Source organism: Bos mutus, chromosome 13 (genome assembly GCF_027580195.1).
Source record: "Bos mutus isolate GX-2022 chromosome 13, NWIPB_WYAK_1.1, whole genome shotgun sequence".
Taxonomy (NCBI): Eukaryota; Metazoa; Chordata; class Mammalia; order Artiodactyla; family Bovidae; genus Bos; species Bos mutus.
In genome coordinates, this window is record NC_091629.1 from 50,285,565 (window position 1) to 50,307,828 (window position 22,264).

General features: G+C 41.1%; 1 protein-coding gene across 3 annotated transcripts in view; it reads right to left on the minus strand.

Annotated features, from left to right (window-relative positions):
• The window catches only part of SAMHD1 (SAM and HD domain containing deoxynucleoside triphosphate triphosphohydrolase 1), a 67,400-nt gene extending 47,324 nt beyond the window's left edge, over positions 1–20,076 (minus strand). For 2 of the 3 annotated variants that reach the window (XM_005896009.2, XM_070381697.1), the window contains exons 1-4: positions 19,775–20,076; positions 15,830–15,881; positions 8,397–8,448; positions 2,041–2,201 (exon numbers count right to left, since the gene is read on the minus strand). In XM_005896009.2, coding sequence (XP_005896071.2) covers positions 2,041–2,201; positions 8,397–8,448; positions 15,830–15,881; positions 19,775–19,982 — 473 coding nt within the window. In that variant the 5' untranslated portion in view covers positions 19,983–20,076. The remainder of the gene's footprint in view (positions 1–2,040; positions 2,202–8,396; positions 8,449–15,829; positions 15,882–19,774) is intronic. The other variant, XM_014478276.2, reaches the window with a different exon arrangement.
• Between the last annotated feature and the right edge of the window lie 2,188 nt (positions 20,077–22,264).

Genomic DNA, 22,264 nt, shown 5'->3' on the forward strand with positions numbered 1-22,264 from the left:
AATAAGCCAATTACAGAATGACAAATATTCTATGAAATCACTCATATGACTGTAGCCCGCCAGGCTCCTCTGTCCATGATATTCTCCAGGCAAAAAGTACTGCAGTGGGTTGCCATTTCGTATTTCAGGGAATCTTCCCAACTCAAGGATCTAAACCAAGTTTCTTGCATCTCCTGCATTGGCAAGTGGATTCTTTACCACTGTGCCACCTGGGAAACTGTAATGAGGTACATAACATGGTCAAATTCACCGGAACAGAAAGTAGAATAATGGTTACTGAGGGACTGGGGAGAAGAGAAATGGGAACTTGCTATTCAATGGATACAGAGTTTCAATTTTGCAAGATGAAAATGTTTTGGAGATTGGTTGCCCAATAATGTGGACATATTTAACATTATTGAACTGTAAACTTAAAAATAGTTAGGAAGGTAAATTTTATATTGTTTATTTTATCCCATTTTTTTAAAAAGCAAACTTCTGGCATCGTAATGTTTACAACATAGATTGAAGATATGGTGCCCAACAAATGTTAAATACACTTTTAGCATTTCCACCTGAAAGTACTTCCTGAATGAATAAATATCTTTCTTGTCCCCTAAACTCTGAACTCCACAAGAATAGAAACAGTTGCTACCTTATCAGTTTGGTATGGTCTAACAATTTTTCTAAAAATACTTTGGCCACCTGATGTGAACAACTGACTCACTAGAAAAGACCCTGATGCTGGCAAAGATTGAAGGCAGGAGAAGGGGACAACACAGAATGAGATAGTTGGATGGCATCACCGACTCGACAGATGTGAGTTTGAGTAGGCTCCGGGAGTTGGTGATGGACAGGGAAGCCTGGTGTGCTGCAGTCTGTGGGGTCGCAATGAGTCAGGACATGACTGAATGACTGAACTGGACAATTTTTCAGTAAGTATTTATTGATGAATAAAGATTTGAGTAGATGTTTGTGTTCTGGCTAATTAAAAATGCTTCTAAACAAATAAACAAGACCAAAGTAACAGAGCAGTTTTCCCTTATCATTGGTTTCATTTTTCTCATTTCAGTTACCAGTAGTCACCTATAGTCTGAAAATATTAGATGGAAAGTTCCAGAAATACACAATTCATAAATCAATTTTAAATCAGTCCATTCTGAGTAGCATGATGAAATCTCATACTTTTCTTTTTCATCATGACCAGGTCATGAATGACTCTTTTGTCCAGCGCATCCCATACATTAGCCACTTAGCAGCCAGCACAATTATCAGGCTGATTATCAACATTTCATAGTGCTTATGTTCAAGTAACCCTTATTTTGCCCCAAAGTGCAAGAGTAGTAAATCTGGCAATTCAGATGTGCCAAAGAGAAGCCTAGAAGTGCTTCCTGTGAGTGAGTAGTTCAGTTCAGTTGCTCAGTCGTGTCCAACTCTTTGTGACCCCATGGACTGCAGCACGCCAGGCTTCCCTGTCCATCACCAACTCCCGGAGTTTACTCAAACTCATGTCCATTGTAAGTGAGCAAAAAGGTCAAAATTCTCAACTCAATAAAGATAAAAAAAAGATTGTTATGCTGAGGTTGCTAAGATCTATCATAAGAATAGATCTCCTGTGAAATTGTGAAGAAGGAAAAAGAAATTTGTGCTAGTTTCAATGATATACCTCAAACTGTGAAAGCTACAGCTATGGTGTGTGGTAAGTGCTTAGTTAAGATGAAAAAGGCATTAAATTTATACAACAAGGTATTCAGAAAGAGAGGGAGAAACTACGTTCACATAACTTTTTTAAAAAATTTAAATTAATCACATAACTTTTAACTCATTGTATTCTTCTTACCCTAAAGTGAAAGTGAAGTCGCTCACTTATGTCTGACTCTTTGCAACCCCACGAACTGTAACCTACCAGGCTCCTCCATCCATGGAATTTTCCAGGCAAGAATACTAGAGTGGGTTGCCACTTCCTTCTCCAGGGGATCTTCCTAACCCGGGGATGGAACCCAGGTCTCCCACATTACAGGCAGACGCTTTACCATCTGAGTCAACAGGGAGGCTTCTTACCCTAGACTGTGCTCAAATCGATTGTGTGAAGCTCCTGGAAAAACATAGTAACCGCCTCCCAACTGCTTGATGTATCGCAGGCGCTGAAATTGTGGTGTGTCGATGATTCGCATGAGGAGAGGGTGAAATTCAATGTGGCCATGGATAGGATCATTGATCACCTAGAAAATTATGTTTAAGTTAATGTGAGCAAGAAATCATTACCCCATCTAAAATTTTTGTCCACTCATTCCGATCTACAGTGTGAAGTTAAAGCTATTTGCTTTCAAGTAAGAATACTACTACGGGAAATGACAAGGTATGAAAATCTTAACTTTATTTAGGAATCACTACCAGACAGATCAAGTGTATTGGACCTGGGTACACTTTATTTCTTAATGGATTCTAATAACAGAAGGGTAAAGATTTCAACCTTTCTGTTACGTATATGATTTCATCCGCCTTTAGTAGAGTCTAATGGCTTATACGATCTGAATGAGTGTGTTAAATGAATGTGTTTAACTTGAATACAGGACTAACTTACTACTCGGCTTTGTTACCCCGGCTTTCTTTTGATTTCCATTTGCATGAAACACTTTTTCATTCCTTCACTTTCAGTCGGTGTTTCTTTAGGTCTGAAGTGAGTCTTCTGGCAGTCTATATGTGGGTCTTGTTCTTGTACTCATTCATCCACTTCATGTCTTTTGATTGGAGCATTTAGTCCATTTATATGTAAAATAATTATTCATAGGTATGTACTTATTGCCATTTTGTTCATTGTTTAGGGATTGTTTTTGTAGCTTTTGATCCTTTCTTCTTTTGTCCTCTTCCCTTGTGATTTGATGATTATCTTTAATGTTATGTTTGGATTCCTTTCTCTTTTTGTGTGTGTATATCTATTATAGTTTGTGCTTACTGGAAGGTTTATATATAGCAATATATATATTTATATATGTGTATATATATATATACATACATGTTTTTATACATACATATATATACATACATATATATATATATATATATATGTTGGTTGTTTGGTCACTCTGTCATGTCTGACTCTTTGCCACCCCATGGACTACAGCATGCCAGGCTTCCCTGTCCTTCACCATCTTCTGGAACTTGCTCAAACTCATATATACCCCCACACACACATGATTATTTTAAGTTGCTGATCTCTTCATTTCAAATGAATTTTAACAAACTTCTATTTATTCCCCTTTTCCCATTAGTACTATTTTTTAAAATTATTTATTTATTTGATTGCCTTGGGTCTTAGTCGAGGCACACAAGATCTATACTGCATCATGTGGAATCTTCCATTCCAGTGCACAGACTCTCGAGCTGTGGTGCAAGGGCTCATGTAGTTATGGCATGCAGGCCTACCTGCTCTGTGACATGTGGGATCTGTAATTCCCTGACCAGGGATCAAACCCAAGTTTCCTGCACTATAAGGAAGATTCTTATCCACTGGACCACCAGGGAAGACCCCCTTGAGTACTGTTTCTGGTATTATATTTTACCTCTTTTTGTTTTGCGTATCCCTTCACTACTTACTACAGATATAGATGATTCTGGTTTTTGTCTTTTAACTGGTTTTATATGTGGCTGTTTGAATACCTTCACTGTATATTTGGCTTTACCAATGCGCTTTTCCTTTCATAAGTGCCTTTATTTAGCATTTCTTGTAAAGCTGGTTTGGTGGTAATGAACTTTTTTTAGCTTTTGTTTATCTGTAAAACTTGATCTATCTAATTTTACTGAGAACTTGCCAGGTAGGTTCTTGGTTTTAACTTCTTCCCTTCATCACTTTACTCTACCACTCCCTTCTGGTCTGCAGATTTTCTGTTGAAAAGTCAGCTAATAGTCTATGGGAGATTCATTATATAAACTTGCTGCTAGCCTCTGACTGCTTTTAATATTCTCTCTTTATTTTTAATTTTTGCCATTTTAATTATAGTATGTCTTGATGTGTTCCTCTTTGGGTTGGGCCTATTTGGGGCTCTCCTTGTTTCCTGGACTTGGACGTCTATTTCCTCTTCCAGGTTGGGCAAGTTTTCAGCTATTATGTCTTCAAATATGTTCTCTACTCCTTTCTCTCTCTTTTCTCCTTCTGGGACCCCTAGAATGTGAATGCCTGAGGTTCTCTCAGAGGTCTTTTAAACTGTTCTCATTTTTGTTTTCCTTTCTTTTTCTGTTTTGCTTTCACTCTTGTCTTCTAGCTGGTTGATCTCCTCTGTATGACTTCGTCAACTATTGATTCCTCCTAGTGTATTTTTTATGTCAGTTACAGTATTCTTCATCTCTGCTTGATTCTTCCCTATTTTTCTATTTGTTAAAAAATTTCTAACATTTTGCTCTGTAAATCCATTCTTTTCCCAAGTTTTTGATCATCTTTACCATTACCTTGAACTCTTTATCAGGTAGATTATCTGTCTCTACTTCACTTAGTTCTTTTGTGGTTCTGTTTCTTAGTTTGGAATATAGTCCTCTGTTGTCTCATTTGGTCTAACTTGTGGATTTTATTTCTATGTATCTGATAGGTTGGTTATGTTTCCTGACTTTGGAGAAGTGGCCTTTTGTGGGAGATGTCCTGTGTGTCCCAGCATCTCACACTCCTCTGGTCATCAGAGCTATATGCTTCAGGGGTGCCCCCAGTGTGGGTCCTTCTACTGTGGTGGGCTGAGTATTGTGGGTAGTGTGGTAGGTGTGGCCTGCTCCCCAATTAGGTTGGTTGCCAGGGCCTGCCTTGTGTGGAGACTCCCAGCCACTGGTTGGCAGGGCCAGATCACAAGGTAGCTGGCTGCAGAACCCCAGAGCATCCTGGGGCTAGTGCTGGCTCACTGGTGGGCAGAGCCAGGCTCTGAGATGACAGGCTGTGAGGCGGGGTTCCTGGGTTTGGTGCTGGCCTGCTGGTGAGTGGGGATGAATTCCATAGTGGCTGGCTGAGGAGTCCAAAGTGCCTCAGAGCTTGTGTTGGCTTGCTAATGAGTGAGTCCAGGGCCTGGGGGGTCCCAGGGCTGTTGTCAGCCTGCTGGTGGGCAGGGCCAGGCTCAGGGGGCATTCCAGGCTAGTGCTAGCTCACTGGTGGGTGTAGCTGGTCCCAAGGTCTCTGGATACAGGGTCCTTGGTGTCCTGAAGCTGATGTCAGCCTGCTGATGGGTGGGCCTGAATCCCAGGACCACTGGCTGTGGCACCCAAGGTGTCCCAAAGCTGGAGCTAGCCTGCTGTAAGGCAGGGCCAGGAGGTAGGGCCCCAGGACTGCTGCTGGGCTGCTAATGTGTTGGTTGGGTCCTGACAGGGTAGGCTGTGGGGCTGCAGTGGTCTTGGGGCCTGTGTCTGCCCTCTGGTGTGTGGGAGGATCGGGGTCCAGGAGATCCTGGGACTGGTGCCCACCCACCAGTGAGTAATGCTGGGTCCTGGAGTTAGTGCCTGCTATGTCAAATACTGTACTTCATCTTCACTATTATATAATTTCTGGCTTCAGAGGCAAACTGAACTAAATTTAGCATGGAAAACCAACTCAAGAATAGAGGTTATAATCCTGGGCTAGGCAATGGTTTCTTAGATATGATAGCAAAAGTGTAAGAAACAAAAGCAAAAATAGATACAGTGAACTACATCCAAATTTAAAACTTTCATGCTCCAAAGAACACTATTAAGAAAGTAAAAAGATAGGGAATCCCTTGGTAATCCAGTGGTTAGGAGTCCAAACTTCCATTGCTGGGGGCCCAGGTTCAACCCCTGGTTGGAGAACTATGATCCTACAAGCTCCTCAACATGCCCTAAATAAATAAAAATAAAAAGATAATCCAGAAGATGAGAGAAAATAGTTGCACAGTGTATCAAATATCAGGGTCTTATATCCTGAATATATAAAGAACTCATAATTTGAATAGATTGTGGTGATGACTATGAAATTTCTAAGAAACAATGACTCATATATTTAAAACGAACGAATAAAAGAATGCATATATGTGTATAACTGAGTCACTTTGCTGTATAGCAGAGATTAGCACAACATTGTAAATCAACTACATCTCGATAAAAAATAAAAATGAAAAAATAAACAGTGAATTGTAAGGTATGTGAGTTCTATCTCACTAAAGCTGTTTTTATTTAAAAAGAAATAAAGGTAGATGTCAAATTAGGGTAGAAATCAATTTTTTGTTCAACTGTACTGCTGATGGAACCAAGGTCAAAAAGGTATCAATTTCATTACTAGACAGTGACTCACTGACTCAAGCACTTAGTAGCTTTAAGAACTATTTTCAGTGACTATAGTTCATACATGAGGTTAAACAATTTTGCTTTCCATGAAAAATAGAAAAATAAATAAAAGGGAATAAATGAAACTACTGACTTGAAAATTACTTTGAAAAGATTTTTTGCAGCAAATTGTGAAAAAGTGACCTCAGATTATCTGAGATGATCTCAACTAATGAAGAAAACTCATCTTATCTCTGCCCTGCCTGAAGAGACCACCCAAGCTGCAGCTATTGAGGAGGGACACAAGAGAATGGAGGACAGTAACTGTCTTCCAACTGCAGGACGAAATATTTAGATATCATCTTTGGAAGTGATCCTTCTATTTACTTCTTTATGAAAATGAAGTATTTTAATAATAGGTAACTTTTTCAAAAAAGGGCTGGAATTAAATAAATTTACTCTAAGAATCACTACTTCATCTCTAAAAGGATGTTATTGTGGAATTGAAGCAAATTTTCAAATGTGATTTTCAATGGAAAATAAGCAGACTAATTTGTAGAAGTAAAATGGTCATAGGATCTAAGATAACTCAGTGCATATAATACCTCTGACGAAAAATACAAATGGTGACTTGGTAAAAGGAGAATGACAACCCTGTCCCCTCTTCCAGATCTGAAACTAAGTTTCCTTACCCTATAGATGTCAAAGGGTAAGCAATGTTGTACATTTCTTATCACTAACCAATCAAGAAATATGTTTCCTTTTTAAAAAAAAAAAATTTCTTTAATTATGGTATTAGAACTATGCTGAAGAGCTTGTGAAAAATGCACATTCCTAGGTATCTAAAGTAAGTTCCCATAATCAGAATTTCTGAGATGGGAGCTAGGCAGTTGATTGCTTTTTAAAATGATTCTTGGGACACTAAGTCTGAAAAACACGGCTTTTAAAATGTCTGGAAGGGGCTGGGGGATGAAAAATAAACAACTAATTTTTAGGCCTATACCTACTCTTTGACCCATCATTTGATAAAAATGTTTACCAAAACTGATTAAGTAATGTTAATGTAAAAGTTATTCTAGGGTTTCCCTGGTGGCTCAGTGGTAAAGAATCTGCCTGCCAATGCAGGAGACATGGGTTCTATCCCTGGTCTGGGAAGATCCCACATACTGTAGCTAAGCCTGTGCACCACAACTACTGAGCCTGTGCTCTGGAGTCTGGGAGCTGGAACTACTGAGCCCACGTGCCACAACTACTAAAGCCCGAGTGCTCCAGAGCCCATGGTCTGCAACAGCAGGAACCACGACAATGAGAAGCCTGTGTACCACAGCAAAGAATAGCTGTAACTAGAGAAAGCCCATGTACAGCAACAAAGACCCAGATAGCAAAAAAGAAAAAACTGTTATTCTATGACTAAGGGTAGGGCTATATGTGTTGGTATGAATATCTCTCAAAAATACAACATTAGAAGGCTACTTACTGTGAATGAAATTCCATGTATATAATGTCGCTAAGAGTCAGACATGACTGAGTTACTTCACTTTCACCTTTCACTTGTATGCATTGGAGAAGGAAATGGCAACCCACTCCAGTGTTCTTGCCTGAAAATCCCAGGGATGGGGAGCCTGGTGGGCTGCTGTCTATGGGGTCGCACAGAGTCAGACATGACTGAAGTGACTTAGCAGCAGCAGTGTTTAAAAACAACATGTAAAACAGTACTATACACTGTTTATGGATATATACATGTAGTAAAAAATCCAAAAACCATTGAAGAAAATGATTAAACACCAAGTTCAGGATGGTGCTTACTCTTGGAGAAAAAAGGATGGAAACAGAATTCAAGAGGGATACAAAGGAGGCCTTCTATTGTTTCTAATATTTTGTTCTAGAAATGAAAGACCTGAAGCAAATTAAGCAAAATGTTAAAATCTGACAAGCTCGGCAGTAGCCTATGTATACTTTCTATGTGCTTAAAATATTTTAGCTTTTCTTGACTTATATACTCTATGGTTATTTTAGAAAATGCAGAAAGTTTAGGAAAGTAATAACCCATTACTCTCAATCCAATTACTGAAAAGAGCTTTCTTTCCATTCTTTTAAAAATGACCTCTACATAACTGAATTATATCACTTTATGTTAAAAAATAATAATAAACTCAGATTTCTCTTACCTTCATTGTATCTTGGATACAATTAAGCAGCTTCATTTTCTTCCCATAGGAACTAAAATTATAACAGGATAAGCAAATCTGTCATTATTTGCTTAATAATAATCCTGGAATATATAATCAACTTTAGATTGTTAGAATAGAAGTCAGATTAAAAGGACAATTAATAATTCAAACATGCTCCTCCCTAGAAACCCTCTCCTACCTTTTCTTTTGAGACATGAGACTTTTGCCCTTAATCCTCCTTTCTTGGTAAATTCAGATTTCAACACTTCCCATATCTGCATCACTGAATGTTCAATATACACTTCAAACTTACTTAAACCTAACCAATGCCAACATCTACCCTAATGATCCTAAAATTTGCTTGATTTACGTAAGTGAAATCTCAAGATAGCCAGGTCTCTTTGAAGTAGAGTACAGTGATAATGAAAAATGATTTTGGCATCAGGCGGAACTGGCTCACATCTTCTCATGGAATCTACATGACCTTGAAAAAGTCACTTAACCTTTTTTGGTATATTGATATTCTCATCTATAGCACAGAGATAATACTATTAATATCTCCCTCACAGGGCTGCAGAGGGATTAAACAGTGTGTTCACCACTGAGGTTACAACAGACTCAGTCCCTGCCCTCAAGAACTACAGAATTTTAATTATGATTACAGGTGTTATAGAAATTACTATTGATGTCCAAGTGAATATCTGTCCCATCAGCAGTGTTTCAAGTATAAGAATCTAGAAGTTTATTAGTGTAACCCTGTGGTGAGTATGTAAACAAAGTCATCTACCTAAATGGGCAAAGATGTCACATCTACGAAAACTACATTTTTTTGACAATCTGAGTCTCTGTCATATCAAAGTAACTTTCAAAGAGATATAATTGTCGCTTATGTCAATTAAGAAGTATCTAGGATACAATGAAAGGAAATGCAGAATAATACAAAACTTCTTGGCAGGGGTGGTGATCAGTCACAAGATCATGAATGAAAAAAAAAAAAAAACAAGATCATGAATAGACTTTTAAAATTCACTATAGTGACGAGTTTCAAAGGTCCAAGTTTGACTTATGAGTACAGGTATGACTTAAGCATGAATCAAATATTTATGGTTTTAGCTTCATTTATACCTCCCTATCTTCCTCTATCAGTAATTACTCATAATACTAAAATTCTGAGAAAGAATAGGAATTTAACAGCTCAAAATCCTGTAGTTAATTTTCCTGCTTCATTTACACTTATTAATTAGTCTCCATTTACACTTACTAAATGGTCTAGGCATGTCAGCCTGATACCTGGCTGAAGCAGAAGGCAAGGGGTTAGGTTTCATCAATCCGCTAGCTAATCAGACTGAAATGTAAATCGTTTGTTGCTGCTGCTGCTGCTGCTGCTAAGTCACTTCAGTCGTGTCCGACTCTGTGTGACCCCATAGACGGCAGCCCACCAGGCTCCCCTGTCCCTGGAATTCTCTAGGCAAGAACACTGGAGTGGGTTGCCATTTCCTTCTCCAATGCATGAAAGTGAAAAGTCAAAGTGAAGTTGCTCAGTCGTGTCCGACCCTCAGCGACCCCATGGACTGCAGCCTACCAGGCTCCTCCGTCCATGGGATTTTCCAGGCAGGAGTACTGGAGTGGGATGCCATTGCCTTCTCCAAATTGTTTGCTAAAAGTACTTAAATAGACTTGGAACCAGGAGAACTATAATTGACCTCTATGTTGTACCCTGAAACTCAGGGTAACTACAGAATTTAAGAATAATTTTCCTAAAATGTATAGAAGCATCATTACAGCTGATAAACCATTAAAGCAGCATGCTTTGTGTTTACTATTCCCCTCTCCTCAGCTGTTTGACGTAACAAGCACAGAAAAAGGCCAGGCCCAAGAAGTACTTAAAGGCAGAGCTATAACTGACAAAGGTTAAGCACTGTTGCACAGCACAGCATAACCAAGAATCACAGCATAAAACAATACCAAACCTAAACCAACCTCACTGCCTAGTCTTTCCCTCAACTGATATGCAGTATTCATTACTTAATTAGAACTCAAAAAGAAGCTGCTGCTAAGCTGCTAAGTCGCTTCAGTCGTGTCCAACTGTGCAACCCCATAGACGGCAGCCCATCAGGCTCCCCCGTCCCTGGGATTCTCCAGGCAAGAACACTGGAGTGGGTTGCTATTTCCTTCTCCAATGCATGAAAGTGAAAAGTCAAAGTGAAGTCACTCAGTCCTGTCTGACTCTTAACAACCCCATGGACTACAGCCTACCAGGCTCCTCAGCCCATGGGATTTTCCAGGCAAAAGTACTGGAGTGGGGTGCCATTGCCTTCTCCACAAAAAGAAGCTACCGTATTCATATAGAAATCATGAGGAGGTGACCAAAATGCGTGAAGGGGGTTCAAGAGGTACAAACTTGCAGCTATAAAATAAGTCATGGGTGTGTAATGAACATTATGATGACTATAGTCAATTAATATTGCAGTACATGTTTCAAAGTTGCCAAATGATAAAATACATTTTCTATTCTAAGGCAAGGCAAGAAAATTTAAGTATAACCTGTTCCCTGCTTGTGCTGGGCCCTCTCTAATGTGCAGTGTGTATCTGGATTACATATTAACCAGACCTCTTCAAAGGTGAGAATGCTGGCCTGAGTGTAAAAAAAAAAATGCTGTTTTTCCTTCTGATGTAAACAATGTAACTCGTTAGAAGACGAATTTTTCCTTTCCTAACCCTGTAAAGGTCATGGTGACACATTACTCCTATGTGCAGATCTGGAGTATGAATCTCTGGTGAACTGTATGTAAAATTTCAGTGCGTCACTTTGATGTACCATCTGTTATCTCAAAAATGTACATGACTGTCTTTGACTTCTAACAGACAGAACATTCCTCAGAGTTTTCTAAAAGGCTGTCTCCTGGGTTATAATCTTCAGGTTGGCTCAAATAAAATTCTCTATTTCTCCTTTATATGGAATTCTAATTTTTTGTTGACTGGTGAGAGTAAACTTTTGTTGTTTTTTCGGTGTTGGTTTTTTCCTTGCGCAGCTTTCAGAATCTTAAGTTCTTCAACCAGGGACTGAACCTGTGCCCTCGACAGTGAGAGTGCGGGGTCCTGATCACTGGATTGCCAGGGAATTCCAAAGAAAGTAAATCTTAAAATTTCTCATCATAGGAAAAAAAATTTCTTTGTAACTTTGTATGGTGACAGAGGGTAACTAGACTTACTATGGTGATCACTTTTCTTTTCTTTTACTTTTCAATATATACAAATACTGAATCATTACATTATACATTTGAAATGACTATAATATTACATGTCAATTATACCTCAATAAAATTTTAATTAAAAAAATTACTGATTAATGTATATTAAAAAGCCACCCAAAACCTGGAAATGTCTTTGTTTTGGCAAAAGTTATGATAAAGTAAATAGTTTTGTTTTTTGGCTACTCTGTTTGCTGAGCATGTTTTCTCTAGTTGTGGGGGCTACTCATAGTTGTGGTGCGAAGGCTTCTCACTGCAATAGCTTCTCTTGTTGCATCTCCTGAGCTCTAGAGCACAGGCTCAATAGTTACGGCACATGGGTTTAGTTGTTCCAAGGCACATGGCATCTTTCCAGACCAGGGATCCAGTCTGTGTCCCCTGCAGTGGCAGGCAGATTCTTAACCACTGGACCACCATGGAAGTCCCCAAATAAATACTTTAAACAAAGATTTGGGCCAGGATAGACTATAAGAAGATTTTATTTCTGTATTTCATCATTTCTGAAATGTAATGTTTCTTACAACTGATGTATACATTTATGTGACAATGTTTGTTATTAATATTTTTTTAGAAAAACCTTTTACAATCATCAATTAATCATGAGGAAATACAGGAGTACTTGTCTAAACTGATTTCCCCATAGAAAGGAGAGCCTACGACAAGAGCCTGCATACAGGTAATTTATTTTGGGATGTGAATCCTGGGAAATGGAGTGGAGGGTTAGGAAAGGTAAAACAGGAAACAAGGGGAAAATACTTAATCAGTTGCATTGGTACTAATGTGAACAACTTCAGCTGATCCCAGTGGGATCCTCAAAGGTAGCTCTGAGCAGGAGAACTTTGTCAAAATGGAAATATTCTATATCTGCCCTGTCCAAAATGGTAACGACCAGTCATAAATTGTTACTGAGCACCTGAAGTATGACTAGTGGAGGTGATGGAATTCCAGTTGAGCTATTTCAAATCCTAAAAGATGATGCTGTCAAAGTGCTGCACTCAATATGCCAGCAAATCCGGAAAACTCAGCAGTGGCCACAGGACTGGAAAAGGTCAGTTTTCATTCCAATCCCTAAGAAAGGCAATGCCAAAGAATGCTCAAACTACCGCACAATTGCACTCATCTCACATGCTACCAAAGTAATGCTCAAAATTCTTCAAGCCAGGTGTCAACAATACATGAACCGTGAACTTTCAGTTGTTCAAGCTGGTTTTCGAAATGGCAGAGGAACCAGAGATCAAGTTGCCAACATCCGCTGGATCATCGAAAAAGCAAGAGAGTTCCAGAAAAACATCTATTTCTGCTTTATTGACTACACCAAAGCCTTTGACTGTGTGGATCACAATAAACTGTGGGAAATTCTGAAAGAGATGGGAATACCAGACCACCTGACCTGCCTCTTGAGAAACCTATATGCAGGTCAGGAAGCAACAGTTAGAACTGGACATGGAACAGACTGGTTCCAAATAGGAAAAGGAGTACATCAAGGCTGTATATTGTCACCCTGCTTATTTAACTTATATGCAGAGTACATCATGAGCAACGCTAGGCTGGAGGAAGCACAAGCTGGAATCAAGATTGCTGGGAGAAATATCAATAACCTCAGATATGCAGATGACACCACCCTTATGGCAGAAAGGGAAGAACTAAAGAGCCTCTTGATGAAAGTGAAAGAGGAGAGCGAAAAAGTTGGCTTAAAGCTTAACATTCAGAAAACTAAGATCATGGCATCCGGTCCCATCACTTCATGGCAAATAGACGGAGAAACAGTGGAAACAGGGGCAGACTTTATATTTTGGGGCTCCAAAATCACTGCAGATGGTAACTGCAGCAATGAAATTAAAAGATGCTTACTCCTTGGAAGGAAAGTTATGACCAACCTAGACAGCATATTAAAAAGCAGAGACGTTACTTTGTCAACAAAGGTCCGTCTAGTCAAGGCTATGGTGTTTCCAGTAGTCATGTATGGATGTGAGAGCTGGACTATAAAGAAAGCTGAGGGCCGAAGAATTGATGCTGAAGGAGGAAACAGACAGAACAGGCTCCATCTTAAAAGTAGGACTCCATGTTGGACCAGACTGTGGACTTTGAGCTATATGCCCAGTACATATGGAAACGACACAGCAACTGGAAAACCAGACCCCCCGGATGGAAGAACCCCAGGGCTCATACCTAGACTCTCCATTGCCTAAAAGAATACCCTAATTATCTGTGTAACCAAATAGAATCATAAATTCTATTATGCTTATTGGGGTATGACCACAGGCCTACTGATAATTGTCCACTGTTAACTACCTAGGCTTAGGGCATATGAATCACGGGTTACCTTTGATTGTATCTTTCTCTTCCTTTGTTCAGACTAGTTTCAGGGAATTTGGGGAGGTGGGTTTGGGCACTTACACTTAGGGTATATAAGGTTTTCACAAAAACTGGTTGGGGTCCTTGGCTAAGAGGAGACTCTGCCGTGGGCCCACCAGTGCAATCTGCACTTCACTATCTGCATTGTCCTTCTGAGTGAGTTTGTTTCCCAGAACACGTGGCTATAACAATGCTTTTGAACTGTGGTGTTGGAGAAGACTCTTGAGAGTCCCTTGGACTGCAAGGAGATCCAACCAGTCCATCCTAAAGGAAACCAGTCCTGAATGTTCATTGGAAGGACTGATGTTGAAGCTGAAACTCCAATACTTTGGCCACCTGATAGGAACAGCTGACTCATTTGAAAAGACCCTGATGCTGGGAAAGATTGAGGGCAGGAGAAGAAGGGGATGACAGAGGACGAAATGATTGGATAGCATCACCGACTCAACGGACATGAGTTATGCGTCAACTCCGGGAGTTGGTGATGGACAGGGAGACCTGGCGTGCTGCAGTCCATGGGGTCACAAAGAGTCGAACACAGCTGAGTGAATGAACTGAAATGAACTGTGACTCAGTGTAACTGAGAAATTAAAATTTCCATTTTAATTAATTTTAACACATAGCTAGCGGCTGCTGTATAGAAAAACACAGTTATAAGGAGTCCTGCAGAACCCACGTCAGAGTTAAGAGATGGACACAAAAAGACGTGATATATAGTGTCCCTTTTGGAATTTGTACTATTTTGTTAACTCATGTGTCCCAAGTTCTTGGAAGAATGCCTAACACATAATGGTCCTCCACAAATATTTGCTGAATAAATCAATAGTATTTGGATCCACAAACTACACGTTTCCCTTTTAAAGCAAAACTCTACTAGAAAAATCCATTCAGTTCAAATAGTAAGCAACTACTATACGTAAGAAATAGGTAGTAAGAGGGAATTTGGAGGAATGAAGTCTGTTAAAAGTCCTAAAGTGATCTCTTCCCTCAATCTACTTCCCTTACCAACTACTAAGCAGCAATGCACAAAGTAACTCAAGTATAATCCTTTGTTTTGATTCTTTGCTTACTGTTCCCACAAACAACACTTAACTAAGTGGAATTCCAGAAAAAAGACAGTATTTTACTACTGTTGCCAATTCCAATAGAAATAAAGTCTCTATTTAAGGAATATTTAGATATTGGATCCTCAACCTAGATCTTTAAAGCAGACCTAGATCTAGATCCTGGAATCTCCAGTCATACATACAGACCTCAACCTATACATATAACTTATGAAGGGCTTATCATGTGCTAATTACTTTACACACATTGTCACACAGGTATCCATTTCACAGGTGCAGAAACTGAAGGGTTAAATAAATTGTCCCATATCATTCAAATGAAAAATGCCAAACTTCTTTGGACAGTGTCTTTAACACCAAGGAAGCATTTCAGTCTTAAGACACCTTTAGAAAAAACCTAGAAATACGTTCAAGATAGGACTGCATTTTGCTTGCTAATGTTTTTTCCTATCAGTTCTACATTTTCTGATGTGAATAATTCAATTATTCTGAACTTGAGAGTAAAAAGTTGGTCACTACAAACTTCATGAAGGTTTGTCAGCAAAAATTTTTAAACAGGAATCATTAGTAATACTAAACACAGGATTTGCACAGCAAAAACAAAAACAACTGTTAAACAGCAGGCATGGTATTCTGTTTTAAAACCCTACAAATTTAAAATGAGGACAGTTAATACTAATGATCTTGGGCTTTGTCTTTCAAATGTGAATCAAAAGGTCTTAAGTGTGCTTGGATACAATGTGAATTTTATCATTCTCACCTTATTCCAAGATCTTCAGGAAAGGGCAGTAACGAACCTGACATTCTCTTCTCTATGGAAGAAAACAGAGAAAAAATAAATGATTTCAATATTTACAGCATTTGCTTTTTCATTTCTTTCAGTTTGGATCCATCAGAATTTACTCAGATCAAGATTTTTAGAGCATCCAGTATGTTGCAGTGAAAAGGACAATGAGTTTTTCTCTTTCCCTTTCCTGAGAACAAATATAAAGGAATAGTGAGCAGGTCTCAACATTCCTAGTTTTTTTCACTTTGCTCCTAATTCTGAATGTCTGAATTTGCTTTTCTGCCCCCTAACTCTGCAGGAGCTACACTTCTCACCTATTTTCTTTTGACTCTATGCTAAATACATCCCCGTATCTGGTGTTTACCCTTACAACACCCTTCACCTTGTAGTTACATATCAGAAAGAAGGCCACAGAGCCACTGAACTGCCAGACTCAATCACTGGGTTACTAATGCCAGCTTATGATTGTCTTTGAAACAATACAAGAGGAAGAAATCAAGATCCTATCACCTTTATTCCTCATCACTGACTCCTGACTGCAAGCCCTTGCTTTACATAAGCCCCCAGACTCCTCGTGGAGCGGGGGTGGGGTGGGGGCACAGTTCTGCAGGCAGGAGCCTACTGTGTTCCCCTCTCCGCCAGCTGAGAATAAAAGCCACTTTTCTATTTCCTCCAAACTCTGTTTCCATATTTTTCATTCAGCTTCAGTAGGCAGAGAAGGCCAAGATTTCAGCTGGCAACAAGTACTGGCAACAAGGTACTTCCCAGGTGACAAAGTGGTAAAGAATCCTCCTGCCAAGAGATGGAGGTTCAATCCTTGGGTCAGGAAGATCCCTTGAGTAGGAAATGGAGACCCACTTTTGTGTTCTTGCCTGGAAAATTCCATGGAGCCAGCTCAGGGTCACATAGTGTGGATGCTGAACACTCAGGACTCAGCACCTCCCACGTGGGTTTGTTGGTGGGAGGGCAAAGGTGACTCTGGGCCCCCAAGTTTACAGCCAACCTTGCCCTTACAAGGCTAGGGTGAGTTAGATCAAAGCATGAACGTTCAGGTGTCAGGTGAGCAGGGCCTGGTCCAGTAGAAAATTTCTATTTTTTTGCTCTTTATAACTAGTGGTTAGAAGAATAATTCTTGAATATATTTCTCTGGACACTGTACAAATATTTCTATAAATTTTTACAAGTGAAATTCCCTGTAAGCAAAAGGTATTTCCAAACTGTCCAGGGTTAAACAAATTGATACTTTCATCAACTTTATTAGATTACCCATTTCTATTATCAATCTTTAAATATCTTTTTCTGTGTTTACAAGCTGGTTGTCAACTGTTTGTTCTTGTGTTTTGCTCATTTTCCTACTGGGGTGTTTTTTTCCTTGCTCTTAGCTGACTTTATAACTTTGGATATGTTCTCTTTTCTTTTCTTATTGGTTTATTTGTTCCTGTATTGCTGAGGGAAATTCAGCGTATTTTGATGAGAATACTTGTTAAGATATAGCTGGGATGAATTCTGGAGTTCAAAGACCTAATCTTAAAATCCAACTCTGTTTTTTTCTAGTTGTGTGACCTTTGAATCTCAAATATACCATGTTAAAAAACATGGATCACAGCTTCTAAATTCCTGTAAATCATATTCCAAAATGAGGAAAGGGACCCAGCACCTTGTGCTTAGTTTGTCAAATAAAAATTAATCTGTACACAAGTTACTGTGTATAAAACAACAAGTTCCTACTGTATAGCACAGGGAACTACATTCTATATGTGTATATATGGCTTCCCAGGTAGCACTAGTGGTAAAGAACCCGCCTACCAATACAGGAGACATAAGAGATGCAGGTTCAATCACTGTGCTGGGAAGATTGCACGGCAACCCACTCCAGTATTCTTGCCTGGAGAAACCCATGGACAGAGGAGCTTGGCAGGCTACTGTCCATAGGGTTGCAAAAAGTCAGACCCGACTGAAGCCATGCACACATGCATGCATATATACATAAATGTATATATATATACATACTTCTCAGGTGTATATATATACATCTCAAGTGTATATATATATATACACACATACTTCCCAGGTGGCGCTAGTGGTAAAGATTCCACCTGCCAATGCAGGAGACACAAGAGATGCAGGTTTGATCCCTGGGTGGAGAAGATCCCCTGGAATAGGAAATGGCAACCCATTCCAGTGTTCGTGCATCCTTAGACAGAGAAGCCTGGAGCGCTACAGTTTATAGGGTCACAAAGAGACACAAATGATCATAGCATACACACACACATTTGTATAACTGAATCATTCTGATGTACACCAGAAACTAACACAACATTGTAAATTAACCATACTTCAATTTTTAAAAAAATCTGAACTTAGGGACAGACTTTAATTAATGAGAAAAATTATTTGCAATAGGGAGAATGCTTTGATCTCAGAAATCTGCAAGTGGCTCAAAAAAAAGATTTTTTTTTTTAATAGGATAAAGAAGGGACAAGCAGAGATAACCAGAACCTTTGGAGGAGAAGTGACCTCAGTCTAACAAGACATTGTCTGGCTGTAGTTAGGTGCAACATCCATCAAGCTATTCTTAAGACTTGAACCACTGAAGATCCTCCCACCCTAGTCCCCAGCCTAAGCAAACAGGGCTCCACCCTCAAACTGCAAAAGTTTTCTGAATTTGCAAATCACACCCACTTTCCTATTGAACACTTCAGAGGGTAAAGCAGAGGTTAAGCTTCACATCGCTTACAGGAAGCTCAGTAGATTTCAAGTGGATGGATGTTTGAACTTGAGCCAATAAAGTTGCTTAAAATTCATAACCTACAAGCCAAATTGCAAGCTCCTGGGAGTTCAAAGGTCAACTGAGCCACTCTAGAGTTTAGAGTTAGCGAGGGAAACTGCTTTTGGATAACAAAACATGATCTTCACCAAGCTCTGCAAGTACAGGCACCAAGCACGTAGAGTCCTACCGGGATGGTACGGTAGGCGATGAGGATTAAGAGATTAACAAAAATTTTCTTTCCCCGTTAGAAAAACTCCCGGTTGGGAGGGGAGCGGAGGAAACACAAACTTTCAAGCACTCAGAGAGTGTGTGCTAAGTTGCTTCCGTCGTGCCCGATATTTTCCGACCCCATGGACTGCAGCCCGCCAGGCTCCTCTGTCCATGGGGATTCTGCAGGCACGAATACTGGAGTAGGTTGCCATGCCCTCCTCCAGGGGAATCTTTCCGACTCCCCAGAGATGGAACCTGCGTCTCATTTTAATAAGTCTCCTGCATTGGCTGGCGGGTTCTTTACCATTAGCGCCACCTGGGCAGCCCCTTCGAGCATCCCCATATAATCTAACGCGGCTAGTGTTCATGCAGCTGCATCAGCAGAGGGGTGTCCTGAACCTGGTGAACATGAGTGACAGCAACCCTCCCACTTAGGTTCTTCTAAAAAAAAGGGACCCGAGACTCGCCTCTCCGGCGCCGGGTTGTTAAGTTCCTGAAGAAGCCCACCAGAGTTAGACCAGCTGCTCCCTCTTTCTCCTCCAGGGTCCCAACCCCCAAAGTCCGCCCCCTGCCTACGGGTCCCCAACCCCAGACGCCCCATTTCTCCTTCCTCTCCATCTCAGGTCATCCCTCCTGGGCGCCGCCGCCACAGGTCCATCCTTTCGGATGCCTCCCACGTGTCAAGTCTGCCCTTCCCTTCCCTCGGGTCCCCTTCTCCGGGGGCTCGCCGCCTCAGGTTTTCGCTCTCCGCCTCAGGTCATTCCCTCCTCGGCGCCGCCGCCTCAGTCCACCCCTTCGGGTGCCTCCCGCGTCCGGTCTCCCTTGGCCGCTCTGGCCCCTCTTAGAGGCCCCCGCCTCAGGGCGCCCTCTTCTCAGGCCCGGCTGTCCCGGGCACGGGTCGCCAGCCCCGCGGCCCCTCAGCAACCCAGCTATGATACCTCGGCAGCGTTTCAGCAGTTCCGAATCGCTGAAGCCACAGCGCCTTAGGAAGGACCACACCTGCTCCGGGCCCCAGGTTCGGTAGTCCGGGTCGAGATCGTGGCTCGGGGACGTCTCTGCGTCTGCGGGAGAGGAGTCTGGCGGCGTTCTTGGGCTGCCATCGCGCCGGGGCCGCTTGGGGGTGTTCTGGGAGTCGGCACTCTGCATGGTTACGCACACACAGCTCGCCTCAGCACACTCAAGAACCCCGGCGCCCGACCCGCGCGCAAGCGCACTCGCAGCTCGGCGCCGGCCGCGAGTCCGCTTAATACTGCCAGGCTGCAGGCCGACCGCGCAGGCGCACTGACAGCTCAGGCCTTGAGGCCAGACAGGCCGCCCACTTCAGTCCCCCAACCCCCCAGCCCCTGCGCAGGCGCAATGACCGCCCAATGGACCTAAACCGCAACCAGGTATTTACGGTAAAGCGAGTGAGTAGAAGGAAAAGTGAGGGTAGTGCTAATAAGGGGGGGAACCGGCAAAGAGTGTGCCCAGTACAAGCTGCTACAGTCCAGAGCAGAGGCTATTCTGGTGAACTGAACTTCAGACTATCCCAGGTTTACCCTTGGCCGTATTTCAGATGCCCTAAACTTTTTTTTTTTTTTAGATGCGCTAAACTTAAAAGAAACCTGAAAGGCCATAAGGTTGCCCTCATCTTGATTAAGAGAAAAGTGGGCAGGAAGCAGAACTGGAAGATGCTAGAATGAATTAAAACCTGATGTAAAGCTGTCAGCTTGCATTAACAAGTTCTGGAGTATTGCTGGCCAATTAGAAGGTCTTGGGGATGTCTGTCCATGAACTCTTAGCCTATCTTCAAGTCTCCACACACCAGCAGATGTCAGACTTCTTTCCAAAAGAATCTCACCCCTCACTCCATCCCAACTCCCTGCCCAGAGGAAAGGAAGTGGACAATCTGATAAATTAAAATTTATCTTCAAGGACTTTTACTACCTGGTGGTAGCTGCCTATGAAAATGGCAAGCATCTTGCCTTCATTCTTGCCACCCTGGAGCAGGACCCAAACTTACCTATAAATCTTGATCTGTCCAGTTACTTGTAAAAGGATTACTACTGCTACTAAAGCCGATACACCTGCCCATCAACCCAACCATAGACCCATCTACGAGATAAAGGTTGAATGAGGCAGATTATGATCAAGCAGCATGAACCTGTCAGTGGTCTAGCAGTTGAGCCAAATATTTTTAGCAAACACTTAGAACTTCATTGTGTGCCAGGCACTGTTCTAAGGGTTTTGCAAGTATTAATTAAGCATCACAGTAACCTTTAAGTGAAGTGAAGTGAAAGTTGCTCAGGTGTGTCTGACTCTTTGCAACCCCATGGACCATACAGTCCATGGAATTTTCCAGGCCAGAATACTGGAGTGAGTAGCCTTTCCCTTCTCCAGGGGATCTTCTCAACCCAGTGATCGAACCCAGGTCTCCCACATTGCAGGCTGATTCTTTACCAGCTGAGCCATAAAGGAAGCCCAAGAATACTGGAGTGAGTAGCTTATCTGTTCTCCAGCAGATCTTCCCAACCCAGGAATGGAACAGGGGTTTCCTGCATTGCAAGCAGATTCTTTACTGACTGAGCTATCAGGGAAGCCCACAATAACTTTAAGATGTAAGGAATTGAGGTACAGAGAAATAAGTGATTTGCTCAAAGTCACCCAGCTAGGGAGTGATGAAGCCTGAATTTAAACAGGGGGCAATCTAGCTTTTCTCTGAAGCCCCTGCTCCTACTCAATTGCCAACATTGCTTGGTAATGGGAATTCTGATACAAAATTATTTTATATTAGTTAACCCAAATTTTTCAATTGCTCCCTTATCCCATAGAACCCTGAGGGAAAGTATAGAGAGGTGACCTTGCCCTCCTCTGCACGGAAGGACGGAAGAACCGGGGCCCAAAAGACATATCTTTAAACCCCAGAATATTTTGAGTAAAGAATGTTTTTCAAGACTTGTGAAACCAAAACCACAAGGGCAAGGGGGTCAAAGAGACAAGTAACATATGTGAAAGATATATATTTAAACTTGAACGTGGCTGTTTGAAAATTTGTGTTTATAAGACTTGTGGGAAAACCTGCCCTGACAGCAAGGTTTCTTGGACAGTAGAAGGTGATATAAGCAGGGTTTTAAGTTTAATCAGTTGGGTTTGTTCAAAGCAGTTGCTTTTGAGAAATTAATTTTCTATTTGTTTTTGCTCATTAAAGACTATGATATATGCCATAGCTATTATGTTTCCCCTAATCTACTTCATAGGGCCCCTAAATCTTACACAAGTTGGTTGGTTTCTTGTGCAAGGTCACATGGTTGGTAACTGACAGACTCAAGATTCAGAACTGACTCCAAAACTTGGATGGTTTCTAGTTTGCTGCTTTACTTCCACTTGGTCCTGGTGATTCTGTTTCATCCAGGCATTCCACAACCTGGAAACAAATGCCTACTAGACAC